General features: G+C 44.1%; 1 protein-coding gene across 1 annotated transcript in view; it reads left to right on the top strand.

Moving 5' to 3' along the window:
- The first annotated feature begins 256 nt into the window (after nt 1–256).
- CDC42BPB (CDC42 binding protein kinase beta) overlaps nt 257–21,642 on the top strand; it is a 101,768-nt gene continuing 80,382 nt past the window's right edge. The window contains 1 exon segment of the mRNA XM_042944377.1: nt 257–654. Coding sequence (XP_042800311.1) covers nt 480–654 — 175 coding nt within the window. The 5' untranslated portion in view covers nt 257–479.

Here is a 21,642-nt window from a genome sequence, read left to right as displayed (position 1 = left end):
TGGCTGCGCCCGCGCTGGCCGCGCCCTGGTTGGCTGCGGGCCGCGGGGCTGGGCCGCCGGGTCGGGGCTGGGGTCGGGGCTCGGGCGCCGGCCGGGCTTGCGCTGCGCTCCGCTCCGCGGCGCTCCAGGTCGGCGGACGGCGGCGAAGGCGAGGAGGGCGCGGCCGCGGGCGGGGCTGAAGGGCGCGCGGCGGGCGGCAGGGCGAGGCGAGGGCGGGCCGCGGCGGGCGGGGCGGGCGGCGGCGCCGAGGGGAGGAGACCGGCCCATGGACCCGCGGGGCCCGGCGCCCCAGACGCTGCGCCGCCGGGACCGAGCCCAAGATGTCGGCCTAGGCCGGGGCGCGACGACGCGGACGGGGCGGCAACGAGGCGCCGCTGCTGCCGGGACTCGCGGCTACCGGGCCCCCGAGGGCTCGCCCTGACGGACTGGCCGAGCGGGCAGCGAGAGTCCGGCGCGTTGGGAGCGGGCCGCGCGGCACCATGTCGGCCAAGGTGCGGCTCAAGAAGCTGGAGCAGCTGCTCCTGGACGGGCCCTGGCGCAACGAGAGCGCCCTGAGTGTGGAGACGCTGCTCGACGTGCTCGTCTGTCTGTACACCGAGTGCAGCCACTCGGCCCTGCGGCGCGACAAGTATGTGGCCGAGTTCCTCGAGTGGGGTAAGTGCGCGCGGGGCTCCGGCCTGCCCTTCCGCCCCTCCGACCCCGGCCCGCTCCTCCTCCCCGCCCTCGGGCTTCCGCTCCGGCCTCTCCAAGCCCCCAGCCCCGCCGCCCCCTTCCTCTGAGGCCGCTCCTCGCGCCCTCGGCCCTCAGCGGCTGGCGATCCCCTCCCTGCCCTCCTCCTCGGCCCTGGCGCACCCGCGTTCGGCCGTCCCGCCCCCTCATCCTGCCCCTGGGAGCCACATCCTCCGTTCCCACCCCCACTCGCTCCCCGCCGCCGGCCATCGCCCGGGCCGCTTCCTAGATCCACCCTCCGAGTCTGGATATCATTTCCTGCAGCACTCCCCGGGAAATCCGCCCCCGCCCCTCGCTCTGGGGTCCGGAGTCGGCGTGGAGGCCCCCCCCCCCCCCCCGCCTCCGCCCCCGCACGCCCTGCTGGCTTGCGGGGGCAGCCGCGCGTGATTTTTGCGTCTGCCTCCTGCACCGCCCGGTGGGCCCCCTACTCGCATGTGCGTTTCCGGGGAGACCAATTCTAAGGGTGACAGCCAGCCTACACCCCCTTGACGTCCAGGGCCTGAACACCCTTTACTGTGGCACCTCCAAGGGAGTTTTCAGGTTAAAAGCCTTATTTTGCGAGAGCAAATTGATTTTTTTTTTTTCATCGTAATTGTGCCAGATTCTTGTAATATGTTGGGCGTAGCTGCAACTGTCAGTATACGGAAGACGTTTAAGAACTTTCTTGCTCAGATCTCTGCGTGCTTTCTGTAGTTTATTCAAGGATCTATAGGGCTGTAATCATTGATCAAATAACGTACTTAGCTTTAGTAGGATAAACGTTCGACTAGGCCGTTTGACGATCATAAGAATCCCGAAGATAGCTACAAGCGTCAAGTAAAACCCTTCCACTTCCTCTCGAACGTGGACATCCTGTCAAGACCCTCAGACTCCCCTGGAACGACCTAGTAGGAAGATGCAGTGCTCACGTTCAGGGCAGACCAGGCAGACCCTCCCCTTGGGTCACTTGCGTCATTGGGTTGGGGCTGTGCAGTTTGAGCCGGTAATTTCTAATCTTTGGGCCTGACGAAGCTGATAGTTACGTGAAGAAACAAATGTGTTCTCAGGTGAGGCCTCCTACTCTGCCAGAATGGCAACTGGAATTTGGGGTTTTGTTTACTCACAGTACTCAAGTTGAAGTATTCTTTAGACGCCTTCTGTGTCTTGCCCTATAGTGAAATGATGTTTTGTGAGAGCAGAGGCAGAAAGGAGGTCCAGAGCCCCAAGACAGCCCCTGATGCTTTATTTCGGTGGGGACCACCATTCTTGGTTATTTACAACATCAGTGAAATGAGAGTATTTGCTTTCCGGGGTCCTTTGTCAGTGACCTGGTTTCCAACCAAATAACTCACTTTCACAGTCTGGCGCTTGGTACATCTGAGCCTTCTGAATATTGTATTTGCCTTGCCTTTCTGAGGCATTTGATCTTGACATCCAGACACATCGACCGTCAGGTCGACTCGGTGCCGGTGTGTGAGTAAAAGTGGGACTGAAAGAAGGAAGCAGAGGGAGGGCAGTGCTAGTGGTAATGTGTGCTGCAGCTGGCCTCTGGCCTGCGAGCTGAGTAGCGCCCCTGTGGGGCTTCGTCTGAGAGCTGGACAGCCTGTACATCCGGGGTTCTTGCGTAGGCCGCACACCACCCGACGGTACCAGCCCCTCCGAGAGCTGGTGGACTTCACGCGAGCAGGCTCTTCTCAGCATGTGGGGAGGTCTTAGGAGATTTGACCTTTCCAAATCTGAACAGAAGCCGTGTGCTATAATTTAGAAATATTTTTAAAATTGGATTCTGGTTCTTTGGAAATTATGGTTGCAAATAAACTACGTTGTCCTAACAACTCAGCTTGCACAGAAGTGTAAAGCTTAAATTACAGGGAAGAAAAATGGTCTTAAGTTTAAGGTGGCATTTTAATGAATTACTAATACTACTAAACACTACTTCTAGAAGTATTGAATTTCGTGCACATTAACATCATACACCATTGTAACTCTACAGAGGTGCGTTACCGGTTAAGATCATGTGCAGTCATACTTTAGTGTACTTAGAACGCCTAGTAACTGCCTTTGGAAGGTGAAAAATGGTCTGTCAGGTGGAACTGTGGAGCCTTATTAGGCGCCCTGACTTCCAAGAGGAATTACTTCTCCTCTGGAAACAGAAGCTATCCATCCACCTGGGGGTTGTTGAGTCGTTGGAGTCGCCCTCTGCATGATGTTTGAAACTCCCAGTGTGTGGAGTCCTGTCCTGCAGAGGGCCAGCCTCTGCCCACCTCCCAAATCTTGCTAGGTAGCTGTGTCTAATGACAGTTAGGTAGAAATCTTGAAACTTAATGAAGAAACAAAGCTTATTCAGCCCAGATTTTGACACTTAGGGAGGAATCTTTGGGGAAATTTGGAAAGTACAGGTATTCAAGTTTTTAAGGTTTTTTTTTTTTTTTATTTTTTTAAACATTTATTTTATTTTTGAGGGACAGAGAGAGAGAGTGCGAGTGGACGAGGGGCAGAGAGAGAGAGAGAGGAGACACAGAATCCAAAGCAGGCGCCTGGCTCTGAGCTGTCAGCACAGAGCCCAGTGCAGAGCTGGAACCCACAAACCACGAGATTACGACCCCAGTGGAAGTCAGACGCTTAACCGGCTGAGCCACCCAGGGACCCCTCAAGTTCTTAAGTTTTAAAAGCAGACTTCCTGGCTCTTATTTTCTTATTGCCACAGTGGTTGCACGGGACCAGAGTCCTCTTGGCTTTCATTGCAGGTCTTTAATTTTCCCTTGATTATGTTTATAGTTTGATTAGTTTTCCTCTCTGAAATCCTGGACCTTAATTTAAACTTGGAAATACCTTGCTTTGCCTGTGTATTTCTTTAAACTATATTTTAATGCAAATTGGATACCATTTAAATAGAACACTATGAAGCACTTCGAAATTTCTACAAGTAAACAGCACAAATACGAGTAAAGGAGGTGAAGTTGTTATCTGTTAACTTTTATCTTTGTTATATAAAAATATTTTCACGCGTTAAATTTTTTTTTTTCATGGCTTAAGTATAGTGGCTCGTGTTGCAGCTAGATGAAGATGATGTTTGAAGTCCCCGCCTGTTGGCATTGGCTGGACCACAGGGGCCTGTGCTCTGGCTCTCGTGTGGCCTGCAGACCAGGTGGGAAGCCTAGAGCCCACGTCTGGTGCAGGCACGCCTTGTGGGTGCACACCTCAGTGCGGGTTTCCCGATTTGTGGTCCGGGCCACCTTCCTTCACCCTGGCACTGTACTTCCTCTAAAGGAATAGAATTAATCTTTGCTAGCCCTCTTTAATTTCCTCATTTGTGGCTTTTCTCGTTACGAATGCAGCAGTACCTTCCGAGAGCTCTCTGTCGTCCATGTAAATTCCTGTAGCTGTTGGCATGGGGTCCCCAGCCCCAGCTGTGAGTGGGATGGCTCTACTCAAATTTTATACCAGTAGGCTTAACTGGTGATGCTAAACATCTCAGAGTACATTTTAGTCTCACTGGTTTCTTCAGGTAGAATGTGCATCGCGTGGGAACGCCTTGAGAAGTAGGTCTCGTGAATAAGACCTGAATTCGAGGGATTCAAACCCAAATGTTGGGTTTGCATAATAAAAATTAATGTAACTTGTAAGTAGCTATTTGAAACGCACGGTGTTTGACTACACGGCATGTGATGAGGCGGTTGAAACCATTACACGTTAACAAGCCAGCCTTACCTTTTTTCTCCTAAAACCTCATCCATGAATTGGGTTTTGCGGTAAACAGCAGTGTCTGTTGCACATCCAGGCTTTAAATAAAAACACTGGAATTGGAGTGAATTGCTCTCAAACAGGATACCACTGCGTGAGCCCCTTGAGAAAGTTGATGATGTGCAGCCGATTGCTGGGCAAGCAGACAACTCAAATGCACCTGAGGCAAAATAATCCCACCAGGACGGGCTTGCTGGGGTGGCTCCTCCTGCCTCTGCCCCCTTCCTGTTGCAGAGCCTGCTGCCCTCAGAAGTCTGCCGTGTGTGCTGACGTCTGTGATGCTGGATAAACACATGAGCAAACAGGGCTGTTAATTCCAAACTATATTAAGTACGGTGAAACCGTTGAGTGCTTTTCTTGGTAAAGAGACAAAAAGTATTTTTTGAGACTAATAAGGTAAAAGGATCTTGCTGGAAGAAACCAGATAGAGATTTTTACTTTTTTTTTTTTTTAATCAAAAAGGAGAAAAAGTAAAATTAAAGAAATTTTGAAAGAGTTTTTAAAAAACCCACGAAAACTCTAATCACATCATCTAACGAATCCCCATAACATAACACCTTTTAGTCCCTGTCCCAAGTTTAAGTTTGATTCTTAGCTTCTTAGAATGGTCCAGAATGACAGTATGGTAAGGTTACCTTAAATTTGTGTGAAAAGCTCACACAATACTCTCTTATCTCTTAGTGAGAGATGGATGAGAGGAAAATAACACTTTCCTTAGATTTAAAATCGGAAGTGTTTTGACCATCTGAATTATATATATACGGACTTAAAAATCTGCCAGAGACAACTATTTTTTTTGAGGACAGATGGATACTAAGTATGAAATAAAGGTCGTACTTTACAGCATGATTTGAACAATCTGTGTTGTATATTAGGTTTTTGGTCAGTTTCACTGACTGGTAGGTAACTGGCAACAAAATTGTTCTCAGATTAAAATTTTGCAAAAAGGATCAGTTGTATCAAAGGAGACTTTGGATTTTGTTATCTTTCGGAAAGAATTAGAAACTCAGAGAGAAATTGGAATCGAATCATGTTTCAGTCCAATCCTGTCTTTGTATTGGAGCTGCTTTGGAGACAGACGAACTTACTGTAAGGTTACTCCTAATGTCACTGGGACGCAGTGATTTCTCCAGCCTCCGCAGTCAGAGTCCTGGGTTCAAACACTGTTAGGGATTTGAGCGATCACCTGATCTGCCCTCCACCCCTGTCCCTGCTGCCCTTGGGTAACCGGGCTCTTGACATTTTCCCTGATCATTTCAGAGCCAGCTTCTGGTGGGGGTTCTCTTCTCCACGGGACCACCATTAGCCTGGGACTGCCTCTCAGACACCTGCTTTGAAACCCCTATTTTATTGTAGCTTTCCCCTCGTTCCCATCAGCACCTGCCTCGCTGAAGCTCTCAAGCCCACAGACCCAAATGAATTCCTTTCTTGCTGTAGGATTTAACTCCCTCCACCAGGCATCCTAAAATCCTGCTGTTGGGATGCCCTGGGTGGTTCAGTCGGTTAAGCGTCCGACTTCCGCTCAGGTCATGATCTCGGGGTCCATGAGTTCAAGCCCTGTGTCGGGCTCTGTGCTGACAGCTCAGAACCTGGAGCCTGCTTCGTATTCTGTGTCTCCCTCTCCCTGCCCCTCCCCCGATCACACTCTGTCTCCTTCAAAAATAAACAAACATTAAAACAACAAAACAGAACAAAAAACCCGGCTGTTCATTCCATCATTCCCTCGTTGTAATACTTCATACTCTGTTGCGTTTAATAAATCGGGTAAAATTGACCAAGAAAGACCCATCTAACCTTAGTTGTAGAAGTTGAGATTGACGGCACTTCGACCATAGTGTGGAGTGATTTTCTCCAAATGTAATGTTACCTTTATTAAAGTAATGCATTTACTTAGTAACTCTGGCTTCGGACTTTCACAAGCAGCCACTTCCAGCCCCTCCGTTTCTGTTTAATAATCCTCTGTCTCAGATCACATTCAGCGGCCAGTGACAACCAAATAACGGCAACGGAACCCAAATCAGGTGACTTCTATCTCGTGTGGAATTGGCCTGTGGGCAGTGCAGGGTAAGGCAGCAGCCCGTGCCAGGAAGTCTTCAGGTACCAGGGCCTTCTGCCCTCAGCCCAGCATCTCCATCCTAGGCAGTAGGTGCCGTGTTCCTGTGGGAGAGAGCAAGCATCTTGGATACTGGTTATTTAGCAATTCTTGCCTCAGATTCCATGCCTCTGTAAAGCGTGCTTGTACTGCTCACTTTCTGACTTCTCCGTTGACTTCTGTTGAGGGAAAGAAGGCTGTAGAACTTTTATATTCCTTCCCTCCCTGCCTGTCCCCTCTCTTCCTTTTTCCAATATGGTTATATAAGAATTTCTGTTTAAGTTGGTAGTGTTTATGTTATCATTAGGCAAATGAATACCTTAACAACTGAGCCACGTGGGGTGCAGGTAGTGCCCTGTCTTTACCGAGACGGAGTTATTTCTGTGTTGATTGGAATGCATTACGTTTTCTCCCTTTAGCTTAGATGCCCGTGTACAGTGCTCAGTACAGGCCCAGCTTTGTAACTGGAGCGCCTCATCCCCCGCCTCGCCCCACCTGTCACCTTCCACCCCTCAAAGCCTTTTGTTTTCCTCTTGTCTAGGCCCATTGCGCTCTGAGCCCACTGCTTAGCAGTATTCCTAGGACTTCTCTTCATTCCTTATGGGGACTTTTTTGGTGTCTTTCTATTGAATTCCCCTTTCTGGATTTCATACCCTTTTCCTTTTGGTAGAGCCAGAAGAAGGGCTTCCCTGAGAAAAGGTTCATCAAGAGATCATTTTTTGAGACCTCGTCTGCCTGAAAAGGCTTCTTCCTTACACGTGAATGACAGTCTGCCTGGGTATTGAATTCTAGGGTAGAAGTAATTTTTCCCCAGGAGTGTGAAAGCGTTTCTCCATTACTGTCCACCTTCTGCTGTTGGTAATGAGCAGCCCGACCCCATTGTGATCCCCCAGACTTTGTGTGACTTGTCTGGAAACTCTCGGTCTTCTTTTCACTAACCTTAGCGCCCCTTGGTGGATCTTTCGGGTGGGGACACTGGGTCCTATGGCTCTGGAAGCTTTCCATACTGTCTCTTGATGGTTTCTTCTCTGATTTCTCCATTGTAGCCTTTGTGATCTCCTATTATTCAGGTGTTGGACCTTCTAGAGTGGTCTGCTAATTTCCTTTTCCTGCGTTTTTCCATTCATTTATCTGTTGGTTCTGATTTTTCCGGAAGAGGTCCTCAACTGTGTCTTCTAGTCCTTACATTGCTCTTTTATTTCTGCTGTGATATTTTTCATTTTTGCTCTTAGCATTCCTTTTTATAACATCCTGTTTTTGTTTCGTGAAAGCGATGCAGTTTTTTTAAACATTTCTTTTTGTTCCTTTTGTGTTGATTTCTGTGCACACGTAGATGTTATGTAGACATTTTCATCTCTTTCCTGCGTTGTCTCTTTCTTCTGAGTTTTCCTTCTCTTTTCTGCTTTGCTCCTTGTCTTTGATGTCAGAACCTTTTCTCTGAATGTCTGCTGATTGTTGGCTGTCTTTTCATAATTGCGAGTGGACCGATTGAAAACTCCCCGTGTGCATGGACAAACTTTAAGTGTGGACTCTCACCATTAGGAGATAGGACAGGGGCCCACCAATTTGAGAGGTACTACCAGAAGTTGCTAATTTTTTCTCTGGACCTGTCAGTTCCCGCAGAGTGGTGTTTCTGGTGTCCTGTCTGGGCAGTGGGGGGTATTGTGGATATGCCGGCTTTTGGGGAAGGTGGGATAAGGTGGAGAGTTGATGGGGAAGGGACAGAAGGCGTTCTGGGGTGTAGCTGCTGCTCCTATAGATTTGAAGCCAGTCCCGTTTTCTTTCTGTTACTGTTTGGACCCCCAGAGATCCCCGTGCTTCTAATCATTCCTGAGCCGCCTAACCCCTACCTCACATGCAATAACTTTTGGTTTTCTAGCTTTGCTAAATTAGTTACCACTCGGCCACTTTCTTTTCCCACTGTGCAAGATTATGTTAACATCTCTAGGCTGCTGTCATCTGTCATTCATTCAACAAGTATTTTTTTAAGGACCTGAAAAGTGCCAGGCACTGCAGTGGTTAACAGAATACCTGTTCTCCTGGAGCTCATGTTATCCATGAAGCTGTGTCCCGTTGTAATCATACGCTCTCATTCTACTAGGGTTTCCAGATGGCGTAAAGATAAGGTGGGTTTTCTGAAAGGTACCCTATTTTTAATTTCTGTATGAAGTCAGGATAGACTTGGATGTATTGGCATTTCTATTCCTATACTTACTCATTTATTAAAAAGCTTCTCCCCTAAGTAGAAGGAAGACATGGAAATGTGGGAGGGCAGGTTTTTCTCTAGGAACTGCATTCTAGTGGGACAGGGAGAGGAAGAGGGAAAAGGGATGTGAAGAAACGGGAGTTACATGATGGGGGTGCACTGAAAACAGAAAGAGGGGTGCCTGGAAAATGCTTCTTCAGATTGCTGCTAACCGGCTACTCTAGGGTGGGCGCAGGGGTGAAGCCAGGAGGGACCTCTGGAGACCATAGCGTGGAGATGTTTGCAGTTGGGTGTTTGACTCGGGCCATGTGCGTAAACTTTGACCTTTCTTTAAGTGACACAGAGGTGATTCTGTTTAACTCCCAAGTTCTTGGTCTGTAGGAAGATATCACCAATTTAAAATCAAGAGCAGAAGGAGAGATGTTCTTGCCACTCATAATTTTCTAAAAACATAAATAACAGAAATGAAATCCAAAGGTAAATAGACCTCCCTTACTGTGACACCCAAATTCCATTTTAAGGCTGTTGTACTTTACCCTTTTCCTGTGAAAGAATTAAACTGAAATCATTGGATTTCTCTCTTTTTGTTTAAAAAAAGTAAAATCAGGGAGCTGAATTTATTTTTCAACTTATAAAGTATATTATAAAAATATATTTTTAACTGGAAATAGTATTATTTATTTTTATTTATTTATTTATTTATTTATTTATTTATTTATTTTTTTAAAGTAGGCTCCATGCTCAAGGTGGGGCTTGAACTCATGACCCCAGGATCAGGAGTTGCATGCTCTACCGACTGAGCCAGCCAGGCACCCCTGGAAATAGTATTTCTGTCCTTCACTGTTGAGAAAGATGTTGATTTCATAATTAATGGGTATACAGCAATCCTTTAAAAATAATTTTGCAGCTCTGTCACAAATGGATTTGCTCCATTTTTTAACTCTAAGTATTTGAGATCAGATTGTTGAAAAGTCTTTAAGTGTATTAACAAACCACCTTTTTGATGTGCCTTTATTTTTTTTTAATGTTTATTTATTTATTTTGAGAGAGAGTGAGGGGGCAGGGGAGGGGCAGAGAGACAGGGAGAGAGAGAGAGAGAATCCTAATACGGGACATGAACCCACCAACCATGAATGGGATCATGACCTCAGCCAAAACCAAGAGTTGGATGCTTAACTGACTGAGCCACCCAGGTGCCCTTCTGATGTACCTTTAAAGTTAATGTGGGAAGATGTCGATGAAACACTGCTTTCGGGTATGTGGGATATATTGTCTAATTAGCAGCAAATTGGGAAATTACTGGGAGTGCTCTATTCCCAGTTTTAGCAGTTAATTCAAGTGTCAGGGATGGCATTTTTATATTAGACTATATCAGGACAAGAAATGTTTCTGAAAACATCATTATTATGGTTTTATGTAACCAAAGTGATAAGCCTGGATATGTTTTCTTCTAGAAATATTTATTTTTTTAAAAAGCAAGGTTTGCATTTATGAAGTTTTGATAATCCTTGTGAAATAATATGTTAAGATGGTTACTGAAACAAAAGCTGCTATCAGCAATATGAGAGAAATTTAAATTACATAGCTGATTAAGCTTACTTTAGTTGGAAAGAAACATTTCTCTGTCTTTTACAATTACCAGATGATTTATTTACTTTTTCTTTCTTTTTTTGGTAACAGCTTTATTGAGATATATATAATTCACATACATTTTACCTGTTTAAATGGTGCAGTCCAGTAGACTATATTAATAGAGTTGTGCAATCATCTCTACTCTGTAATTGCAAACATTTTCATCACCTCTGAAAGAAGCCCTGTACCCTGTAGCTGTCACCCCACCTCCCTCCTTTCCACTGATCTCATTATATATTTACCTGTTATGGACATTTCATATAAAATTTTTTTTTAACCTTTATTTATTTTTGAGAGAGTGAGAGAGAGACAGAGTGAGAGCAGGGGAGGAGCAGAGAGAGAGGGAGATACAGAATCCGAAGCAACTCCAGGCCCCGAGCTGTCAGCACAGAGCCCGACACGGGGCTTGAACCCATGAACCGTGAGATCATGACCTGAGCCGCAGTCGGATGCCCAACCGACTGAGCCACCCAAGCGTCCCCTGGACATTTCATATAAATGGAGTCTTACAGTATGTGGTCTTAAAATTTTTTTTTACTTATTTTGAGAGAGAGAGAGAGAACACGAGCAGGGGAGGGACAGAGAGAGGGAGAGAGAGAATCCCAAGCAGGCTCTGTGCTTTCAGAGATGTGTCTCAGTCTCATGCACTATCGGATCATGACATGAGCCCAAATCAAGAGTCAGGGGCTTAACCGACTGAGCCACCCAGGCGCCCCAATATGTGGTCTTTTGTGACTGGATTCCTTTTGCTTAGCATCGTGTATTTCGGGGTGTCTCTGTGTCTCGTTCCCTTCTGTTCCAGATAACATTCTGTGACACGGACAGCCCGCTTGTTTATTCTCTCAGCAGTTGATGGACGTGTGGGTTGTTTCCACCTTTTGGCCGTTGTGAAGAAGGCTGCTGTGAACGTTAACGCACCCACTTTTGTGTGGACGTACGTTTTTCATTTCCCTTGGGTGTATGCCGGGGAGTAGAATTGCTGGATCGTTCGGTAACTCCATGCTTAACATTTTGAGGAACTGCCGCATTGTTTTCCACAGAAGCACGTGAAGGTTCCAGTTTCTCCATATCCTTACCGACAGTTGGTATTGTTTGTCTCTTAAATTCTAGTCGTCCTAGTTGGCATGAAGTGGTCTCTCATTTTAGTGCCAGTGAGCAAGGAGCAGAGCGCGCGAGAGAAGTGGGGTTCATCCGGGGCTTGTGATTTTTACCCGATGCGGGGCTCGCGCTCACCAGCTGTGAGATTGTGACCTGAGCTGAAGTCAGAGGCTTAATGACGGAGCCACCCAGGCACCCTCTCATTTTAGTTTTGATTTACTTTTTTCCCAAAGGCCAGTGGTGTTGAGCATCCTTTCTTGTGTTTGTTGGCCATTTCTATGTCTTCTTTGGAGAAATATCTGTTCTTTTGCCCATTTTTAAATTGTGTTGTCTTTGTTGTTGAGTTGTAAGAGTTCTTTATATATTCTGGATATTGAACCTTTACCAAATGTATAATTTGCAAATAGTTTCCTTTATACTGTGGGTTGTCATTTCACATGCTTGATAGTTTCCTCTGAGGCACAGAAGTTTTTTTTTTAATTTTTTTTAATGTTTATTTATTTTTGAGAGAGAGAGAGAGAGACAAAGCATGAGTGGGGGAGGAGCAGAGAGAGAGGGAGACACAGAACCCAAAGCAGGCTCCAGGCTCCGAGCTGTCAGCACACAGCCCGACACGGGGCTTGAACCCACCAGCCGTGAGATCACGACCCAAACTGAAGTCGGACACCCGACCAGGACTGAGCCACCCAGGCGCCGCATGGCACAAAAGTTTTTAATTTTGATGAAGTTTAGTTTAACTTTCCTTTCCGTTGCTTTTGGTGTCATAACCAAGAATCCGTTGCCAAATCCAAGGTCACAAAGATTTATACGTGTGTTTTCTTCTAAGAGATTTGTAGTTTCAGATCTTACCTTTAGGCCTTTGATCCATTTTGAGTCAGTTTTTGTATATGGTATGAGATAGGGGACCACATTCTTTCTCTCGCATGTTGGTGTCCTGTTTTCTCAACACCGTTTGTTGAAGAGTCTGTTCTTTCCCCCCATGGAATAGTCTTGCCTCCTTGTCACAATCATTTGATAAATGTATTGGTTTAATTCTGGGCTCTCAGTTGTGTTCTGTTGATATTTATGCCTATCCTTATGCCGGTACCAACTGTGTCTTGATTACTGTTGCTTTGTAGTAAGTTTTGAATTCAGGAAGTATGATGCCTCCAACTTTGTTCTTTTTCAAGATTGTTTTGACTCTTTTGGGTTCCTTGAATTTCCATTTGAATTTTAACATCAACTTGTCAATTTCTATAAAGAAGCCATCTGGGATTCTGATAGGGATTGCGTCAAATCTGTAGATTAATTTGGGGAGTATTGCTGTTTTAACAGTATTAAGTCTTCTATCTATGAACATAATGTTTTTCCATTTATCTAGATCTTTTAAATTTTTTTTCAAAAAGATTTTGTAGTTTTCATGGGGCATCTGGCTGGCTCAGTCAGAAGAGCATGCAGGTCTTGATCTCAGGGTCGTGAGTTCAAGTAGAGACTACTTAAGTAAATAAACTTAAAAAAATTTTTGTAGTTTTCAGAGTTTAACCTTTTCATATTGGTAAAATACGTAAGAAAATTTTCCATTTTAACATTTTAAGTGTTTATTTGGTTGCGTTAATTATATTCACAAAACAAAATACAAGGTTTGCACTTATTTTGTTAAATTATTCCTAAGTTTTTTTTAATGCTATTGTAAATGGAATTGTTTTCTTAATCTCATTTTCAGATTGTTCATTATAAACGTATACAGATACAATCGAACTTTTTATATTGAGCCCGTATCCTGCAAAATTGCTGAACTCATTTATTCTAATAGTTTTTAGTGGATTCCTTAGGATTTTTATACATAAAATCATGTCACTTGTGAATAGAGATAGTTTTGCTTCTTCCTTTCCAGGCTGGATGTTACTTCTTTCTGTTGCCTAATTGCCCTGGCTAGAACCTCCACACAATGTAGAATAGAAGTGGTAAGAGCGGACATTCTGGACAAAACGTCTGAGTCTTTCTCCATTAAGTTTGGTTTTAGCTGTGAGGTTTTTTTTTTTTCTTTTAGGTTTATTTATTTTGAGAGAGAAAGAGCACACACACGCATGCATGGGGGAGGGGCAGAGAGAGAGAGAGAGGGAGAGAGACAATCCCGAGCAGGCTCTCTGCTATCAGTGCAGAGCCCGACATGAGGCTCAATCTCCCAAACCACAAGATCATGACCTGAGCCGAAATCAAGAGTCAGATGCTTACTTGCTTGAGCCACCCAGGGGCCCCAAACTGTGAGTTTTCATAAATGCCCTTTATCAGGTGGAGGAAGTTTCCTTCTATTCTAGTTTGTTGAGTGTTTTTTCCATAAGAGGGTGTTGGATTTTGTCAATTACTTTTTCTGGGTCCATTGAGATAATAAGGTGGCTTTTGTTTCTCATTCTGTTGATATATAGTGTATTACATTAACTGATTTTTGTATGTTGAACCAACCTTATATTCTTGGGATAAATTCCATTTGGTCATGGTGCATGATTCTTTTTTCAGTGTTGGCTGGATTTGGTTTAGTAGTTTGTTGAGGATCTTTACATGAATAATCAAAAGAAATACTGGTTTGTAGTTTTTTTCTTTCCTTGAATGTCTTTGGTTTTGCTATCAGGGTAGTACTGGCCTTATAGAATGAGTTAGGAAGTATTCTCTCTTCAGTTTTTTTGGGTTTTTTTTTTTTTTTTTTTTTTTTTGGTGAGAGTTTGTGAAAATTTTGTATTAATTCTTTAAATGTTTGATAGAATTCACCTGGAAATCTATCTTAGCTTTTCTTTGTGGTTAGTTTTTTGACTATTGATTCAACCCCTGTACTTGGTATAGATCTATTCACACTTTCTCTTTCTTCATGAGTCAGTTTGGTAATTTTTATCTTTTTCAGGAATTTGTCCATTTTATCTAGATTAAATTTGTTGGCATAGAGTCTGTTCATAGCATTTCTTAATCCTTTTATTTCTCTAAGATCTGTAGTAATGCCTCCTCTTTCATTTCAATTTTAGCAGTTTGAGTCTTCCCTTTTTTCTTGGCCATCCTTAAAAATGGTTAAAATGGCAAGTTCCAGGTTTCACCAACAGTAAAAAAGTAACTGCAAGTAAAAGTAATTTAGATCCATCTATGCTGTTAGTTTTTTCTGCGCACTGTACAGTATTTTATTCATGTATCACAGTTTATTCATTCACTCTGGATGGCCATCTGGATTGGCCAGTTTTGGGGCTATTAATGAAGAGTTCTACTGGAAACTGCTTTGGTTTTTAAATTCCCCAGAGAGTTTCTTTGACTCCAATGCATCTATCATAAGTCAATTTTTCTTTAAAAATTCCTTTACGAACATTTTTGTAGTTACTTTTTGGTAACCTTGAACTCTAATAGTTTGTGGAGGGTGGTCATGGATGTTCCAAGTTACAGTTCTTTGTGATTTAGGATTGCCCCTGGGGCCAAGTATTAAAAATCTCAGAACATAAATCACAAAACTTATATTCGGCCAGTGCTATTATTATTTGAAATAGTTTTAAAATTATAAAAATAACATGTGTTCATGATTTAATAAATTGAAACAGTGCAGAATGGTATGCCATAGAAAGTAAAAGTCTTTCTCCTCCTCACTTATATAAGTTTTTAAAATTTACTTTTAAATTTTAGAGCATATTTTAGACTTCCCACTAAAATTGAATATTGATTTGAAAGGATTTTTAGTATCAGAATATATTTCTATTCATAGTTTTAAAATTTTCATGAGAAATTAATGTTGAAATGTGGTAATTACATATATCAAGAGGGTTGTGAGTTTTGTCTTAGATAGGCTTAGTTTTTATTGTTTATATTAATATATATAACGCTAGTGAATCATTCATGCATTCCCAGGATGGAGTAAAGTACACTTAGCCATGGCGTTTTTTTTTTTTCCCATAACTGCACAGCCAAACCTGTCGTGTTCATGTTTTATTAGTTTTAAATTTATATTCCCAGTTGTAAGGGGGGGAATCTGTAGTTAGTGGACTCATGTATAAAATAAGTTAATTGCTTTCATTTTCTTTTATCTGTGACATCATTTTTAAATTAATTTTCACTAAAGAGTTAATTAGGGGAATTACCAGTTTTATGTTGTCAAAGCTTATGGCATTTATGTTCTGTTCCGTGACTATAATGAAGTCTTCCTTGTTTTGTCTACGTTGGTTCTAAGAATTGGAAGCTAATAAATGGCATTTACAGTACAGGCATACCGTATTTTATTGCGCTTCACTTTATTACGCTTCACAGATACTGCATTTTTTTACAAATTGAAAGTTCGTGGCAGCCCTGTGTCAGACTAGCCCGTCAGCACCATTTTGTTACAGCATTTGCTCACTTCATGCCTCTGTCACATTTTGCTAATTCCTGCAGTATTTCAAACTTTTTCTTGATTATTATATTTGAGTTACTGCAGTTGCATGGTAAAACTTTAATGGATGAGGAGTTGCTTCTGATGGGTGAGCAAAGAACGTGGAACGTGGACTCTTGAGATGGAATCTATTGCTGGTGGCCACGAAGATGCCACGAAGATTGTTGACATGACAACAGAGGACGTAGACGATCACATAAACTTAGCTTGATGACGCGGCTGCAGGGTTTGAGAGGCTGGGCTCCCATTTTCAAAGAAGTTCTACTGTGGGCCAAATGCTATCAGAGACCATCGCAGGCTACAGATAAGTTGCTCATGACCGAGAGTCCATCCCTGTGGCAGACTTCATTGTTGTCTTGTTTTCAGAAGTCCCCACGGCCTCCCCAGCCTCCACCTATCGCCTGCCAGGCCAGCAGCCAGTACCATCGAGGCAGGCCCTCCACCAGCAAAAAGATGACTGACTGAGAGCTCAGATGATGGTTAGCATTTTTTTAGCAACAAAGTATTTTTAAATTGAGGTATAAACACTGACTTTTTAGACATAATGCTATTGTACATTTAACAGACTACAGTATAGTATAAACGTCACTTTTACATGTACTGGGAAACCAAAAAGTTCATTTGATTCCTTTATTGCAGTATTCACTTTATTGTGTTAGTCTGGATACCTGCAGTATCTCCGAGGTACACCTGTAATTATGGTTATGTAACTTTTATTCACTGTGAAACCGAGTTGTGTGACTGGACCCAGAGAGAAAGTGCCTATCTGTGCCTTGAGCAGGAGAATCTAACTTCCTTTGCTGCTGCTGAGTCGTATTCTACGATTGTTTATGTTCACCATCACTCTTTATTGGATTCTTTTTGTTTGGTGATTTGCTAGAGGCTTTTCATGGTGAGGAGAGGATACGTGTGTTATACATAGATGCTCAGTATAGTATGTGTATGTAACATTTTTCTCCCACGGAAGGATCGGGGTGGTGATCTTTCCAAATTATCGAATGCCTAAAAATGTCTTACGGTCTCCTCATTTTATTGGTGGTCTGCCTGAGTATGGAATTCTAGGTTCACAGCGTCTCCCTCTTGAAGAAGATCCTGTGTTGTTATCATGATGAGGTGTTCTGTGGTGGGTGGCTGTGATTTCATCTCTTTTTGAGGCCACTAATCAGAATGTTTTAAAGCTGTCTTCTCTGATTTATCTGTTTCTTGTGGAGTCAGTGCTTTGTTCATCTTGGAACTTTTTCTTTAAATACAGGTAGTCCTTGGATATCCGTTTGTCGTGGATTTTTCCCTAAAAATAATACAGAATTATTAGTCCCTATTGAATGGTGATATTTTTGAGTACTGCTAGATCCTTAGTTGATCAGATTTTATATTTTTTCTTCTCCAGTAGCATTTTTATCACGATTGGTTTGTAATATAAAATATAACTTCATTGAATACTAAGACTAAAACCTCAAAAAACTTACGCCATTCTCAGTTAATATCCACTCCGTAGCACCACCCACATCCGTTCTCTTACGGTTTATTTTTTCCCTGCCACCCCAGTTCTTGTTGATTGAATTGCAAATTTAATGATGCTGAAAATACTACATTTATTATCTGAGAAGAATATTTTCCGGTAATGAGCTGTAAGTGTTTTTAAAAACAAAGGTTGGGGGGTGCCTGGGTGGCTCAGTCGGTTAGGCGTCCGACTTCGGCTCAGGTCATGATCTCGCGGTCCGTGAGTTCGAGCCCCGCGTCGGGCTCTGTGCTGACAGATCAGAGCCTGGAGCCTGCTTCGGATTCTGTGTCTCCCTCTCTCCTGACCCTCCCCCACTTGCACTCTGTCTCTTCCTGTCTCTAAAAAATGAATAAACATTACAAAAATTTAAAAAAAAATAAAGGTTGGTGTGGAGGAATAAACCTTTTTCATTTTGCACGAAGTGTCCTCTAGCGGCGCCATTGGGGCGGAGTCTGTAGGTCAACACTTAGCAATAGGAGGATCTCAATAGGCCTTTTGAAAGCAGAGTCCAAAGTATTGCTCTGCAGTGTGGGTCAGGTTCAGGGTGAGCATCTGTTAAGCTCAGTACTGAGACCATTAGTCACGTCAGCTTTGCAGAGTTGGTACAAAATTTTTACCAGCTCGTAAAACTGTTTTACGACCAGAAGGAATGCCAGCAATAAAACAAACGAACTCCTAACAAATCAACTGGGCACGTAGCAATTTTCAGGTTCGGATATGCTTCCAGTGAGGAAAACTCCTGTGTCGTTGGTGACGAGCTCGTAGTGATTTGGATTCGGTCATTCTGATTTGAGTATTTGTAAATGGAGACTAATTTTTCACAAATGTCTAGCCTGATATCCCATGTCAGGCCTTTGACTGTACTCTGTTTAGATACCATGAAATACTGGATGACCCCTGTATGAAAATGTCACTCCTTTTTTGGAGTGGCTTGAATTTTTCATATGTTGATTGGTTGATTATTTGTTTGTTTATTTGTTTGTTTGTTTATTATTGAGAGAGAGAGAGGATGAACAGTTGGGGAGAGGAAGAGAGAGAGGGAGACACAGAACCTGAAGCAGGCTCCAGGCCCTGAGCTGTCAGCACAGAGCCCGATGCGGGGCTCGAACTCAACAACAGTGAGAGCATGACCTGAGCCGACATCGGACACTTCACCTGCTGAGCCACCCAGGCGCCCCTCATGTGTTGATCTTCTTTATTTTCGTGATCAGTGTTAATAAAACTGGTAGCAGTTGGCAGTATTTCCTACTCCAAATTTAAACTTCTTTTATTATGGGAAATTTCAGGCATAAACAAGTAGAGACTGGGATGATGAACCCCAGTTGAATCACCTGTCAAATCCTGGCCAGTCTACTTCATTTTTATCCCCCTGTTCCCCAAAAGGATTATTTTGAGGCAAATGCAAGACATTTGTGGTTTTAGTTGTAAATACTCCTGTATATACTTTAAGAAGATAAAGATTTTCTTTAAAAACATAGCCATAATGACATTATGACATTGAAAAACTAGCAGCAAAGTTCTCAGTGTCGTGCAGTATTCAGTCATGGTTTATTTATTTACTTAAAAAAAAATTTAGTTTTTTTTTTTTAATTTTTTTTAACGTTTTTATTTATTTTTGAGACAGAGAGAGACACAGCATGAACGGGGGAGGGGCAGAGAGAGAGGGAAACACAGAATCGGAAGCAGGCTCCAGGCTCTGAGCCATCAGCCCAGAGCCTGACGCAGGGCTCGAACTCGCAGACCGCAAGATCGTGACCTGAGCTGAAGTCGGACGCTTAACCGACTGAGCCACCCAGGCGCCCCAAAAATATTTAGTTTTGAGAGGGAGAGAACATGCGAGTGGAGGAAGGGCAGAGAGGGAGAGAGAGAATCCCAAGCGGTCTCTGTGCTGTCAGCTCAGAGCCCATCACGGGGCTTAACTCACGAAGCTGTGAGATCATGACCTGAGGCCAAATCAAGTATTGAGCCACCTGGGTGCCCCTCAGTCATGGTTTAAATTTCCTTTTTGGTGGTGTATTCAGTTGTTTTACAGGAGCTCAAACCAAGTCTGCATGCTTGGTGTTTGGGCTGCGCTCATCCTAAATCTTTTGCCCTGGAGGCTCCACCTCCCTCCCCACCCCCCTTTTCAGTTCCTTTGTTGAAGGAACCCGGCCATTTGCCCTGTCCTGCTTGCACCATTTTAACTTAGTTCGAGTGTTTTCCTTACTGGACAAATACAGCTTTTGACAAATCATTATCATACTGTTGGTCCAGTATATTTTGTGGGAAATAGAGCTATTTGGGGTTTATAAATTGTTGTAAAAAATGTGATATTTCTTATTTTATTTGAAATGTTTTTTGTTTTGTTTTGTTTTTGTTTTTTACTGTTGTGAAGTACGTTTTTCATCAGTGGCTGACGTGGCTATGATCCTGAGTGTGAGCCGGGTGTTGGGTTAGCCGTGACCGAGGTTGGTGGTTAATGTTCCAGTGGTGATGCAGGGGCTGGGGTGGGGCGGCGGGGTGGCGGGGTGGGCATCGATGGCCTCTCTTCTCAGCCTTGTGGACGTTCTTGTGGACTCCTGAGTGTGGCTGCAGGGATGCCTCTCCTCCCCCAGCCCGCAGGTCTGATTCCCCTCCCCCAGTGTTTCCCCCGTAGGGCATTTTAATGAACCCCAAGCATTTAAAGGGTTGATTAATGTTTAGCTAAAATCCTTCCCTTTTCCCCATACTTTACATCGACTTGTTCAGCTTTTTCCTATTAAGTTTCTTTTTTTTTTTAAAGTTTACTTATTTTGAGAGAGAGCATGCGTGCCTGCATGAGCACGATGGAGGGGGGAGGGGCAGAGTGCGAGGGAGAGAGAGAATCCTAAGCACGTAGTCTGATTCAGGGCTCCATTTCAGGACCTGTGAGATCATGACCTGAGCCGAAACCAAGAGTTGGATGCTTAACCGACTGAGCCACCCAGAGGCCCTTTTCCTATTAGTTTCTTACAACGCTTTATTTTAGGGAAATTAACAACCCCTTTTCTTATATATGTTTTTCTTTGCCTTTTGTGAGCCCTTGCCCGTGTTTTGTTCTGAGTTTATGACTACAAGGTGAAGTATAGGGTGCTGGGGTCTGAGCTCTCAAGTGCTGTCCTCCTTTCTAGCTGGATGTCTCCCCTTCCTGGGATGGGTGTCCCCCTACTTCCTGTGCTGGAGAAAATGCTGCGTGGCCCTGGGGTGGCAAGGCAGGGCCTTTGGTTTTCATGGAGTCTGGGTGTGTGAGAACCTCCAGGAGCACGCGGTTCCCCATCCCCAGGGGTGGCATGTGTCTGGCTGGAGTGCCTCTGGGTTGGGGGGAGGGGCACCTCCAGTGCCTGGGGGTTCAGGGTAGCGCACAGGGACCTGCGTACAGGATGTGGGTGAGCGGGCCCCGGGGATGCAGTGGTCGGGGTGGTGAGAGCGAGGACTCTGAACCGTCATCTCAGGCCCTCTGGTTCTGTAACTGAACTTGTGAAAAGTTAGCTCCCTGTACTGGGCGTCTGTGGGTGATGCTGTGCTCTTACTGGTCTCTGCAGTCCAGCTCCCAGAGACCTGGTGGGGTGGGCTGTCCAAAAAACACCTGCAGTGTGGCTGAGCAGGGCTGTGCTGGTGGTGGTGGTGGCGGGGGGCGGGGCGGGGAGCAGCGGCCAGGCGAGCGCTGAGGCCAGGAGCTGAGTGCAGGTGTGGGTACGTATTCAGTTTGCTCAGAAGCACCAGAGATTCTGGAAAAGTGTGGTTGTGATCAGATATTGTAGTAGAATTCACTTTCACTGAAGGACTGGTTTAAGGAGAATGCAGTTTTGACCAATCCTTTATCATGCAGATGCAGACTGCACAAAGCCAGGCATCCTTTTTTGAAGTGTTAAACATTTGCCAGCCTTCCAATAAAGTTTTACTGATTTACAGAAAGCTTCTGTCATTTGCCTTGTTTTTAGTGTGTTTCATCTCTGGCTTACCAGAGGCTTACCAAAGGCCAGATGGAACCAGAGTAATTCTTTAAAAAGTCTTGGATAAAAGCAGCTTTCTTCCTATTTATTTGTTCTGGGGACAGTGAGTTAAAAGATTCAGAAGGACATCTATCTACCCTTTCTTCTCTACTAAGTGTCTCGATTATAGTCCTATGTGTCTTATTTCTTTTATGCCCTCATTTTTATATTACTGAAAAAGTATCAAGCACAGAGGGTTTGTTTTTTATTTTATTTTGACGTTTATTTATTTTTGAGAGACAGAGAGAGATAGAGCATAAGTGGGGGAGGGGCAGAGAGAGAGGGAGACACAGAATCCAA

This window comes from Panthera leo, chromosome B3 (assembly GCF_018350215.1).
Source record: "Panthera leo isolate Ple1 chromosome B3, P.leo_Ple1_pat1.1, whole genome shotgun sequence".
NCBI lineage: Eukaryota > Metazoa > Chordata > Mammalia > Carnivora > Felidae > Panthera > Panthera leo.
Note: the sequence above shows the minus strand (reverse complement) of the source record. Positions and strands in the feature narration are given on the sequence as shown.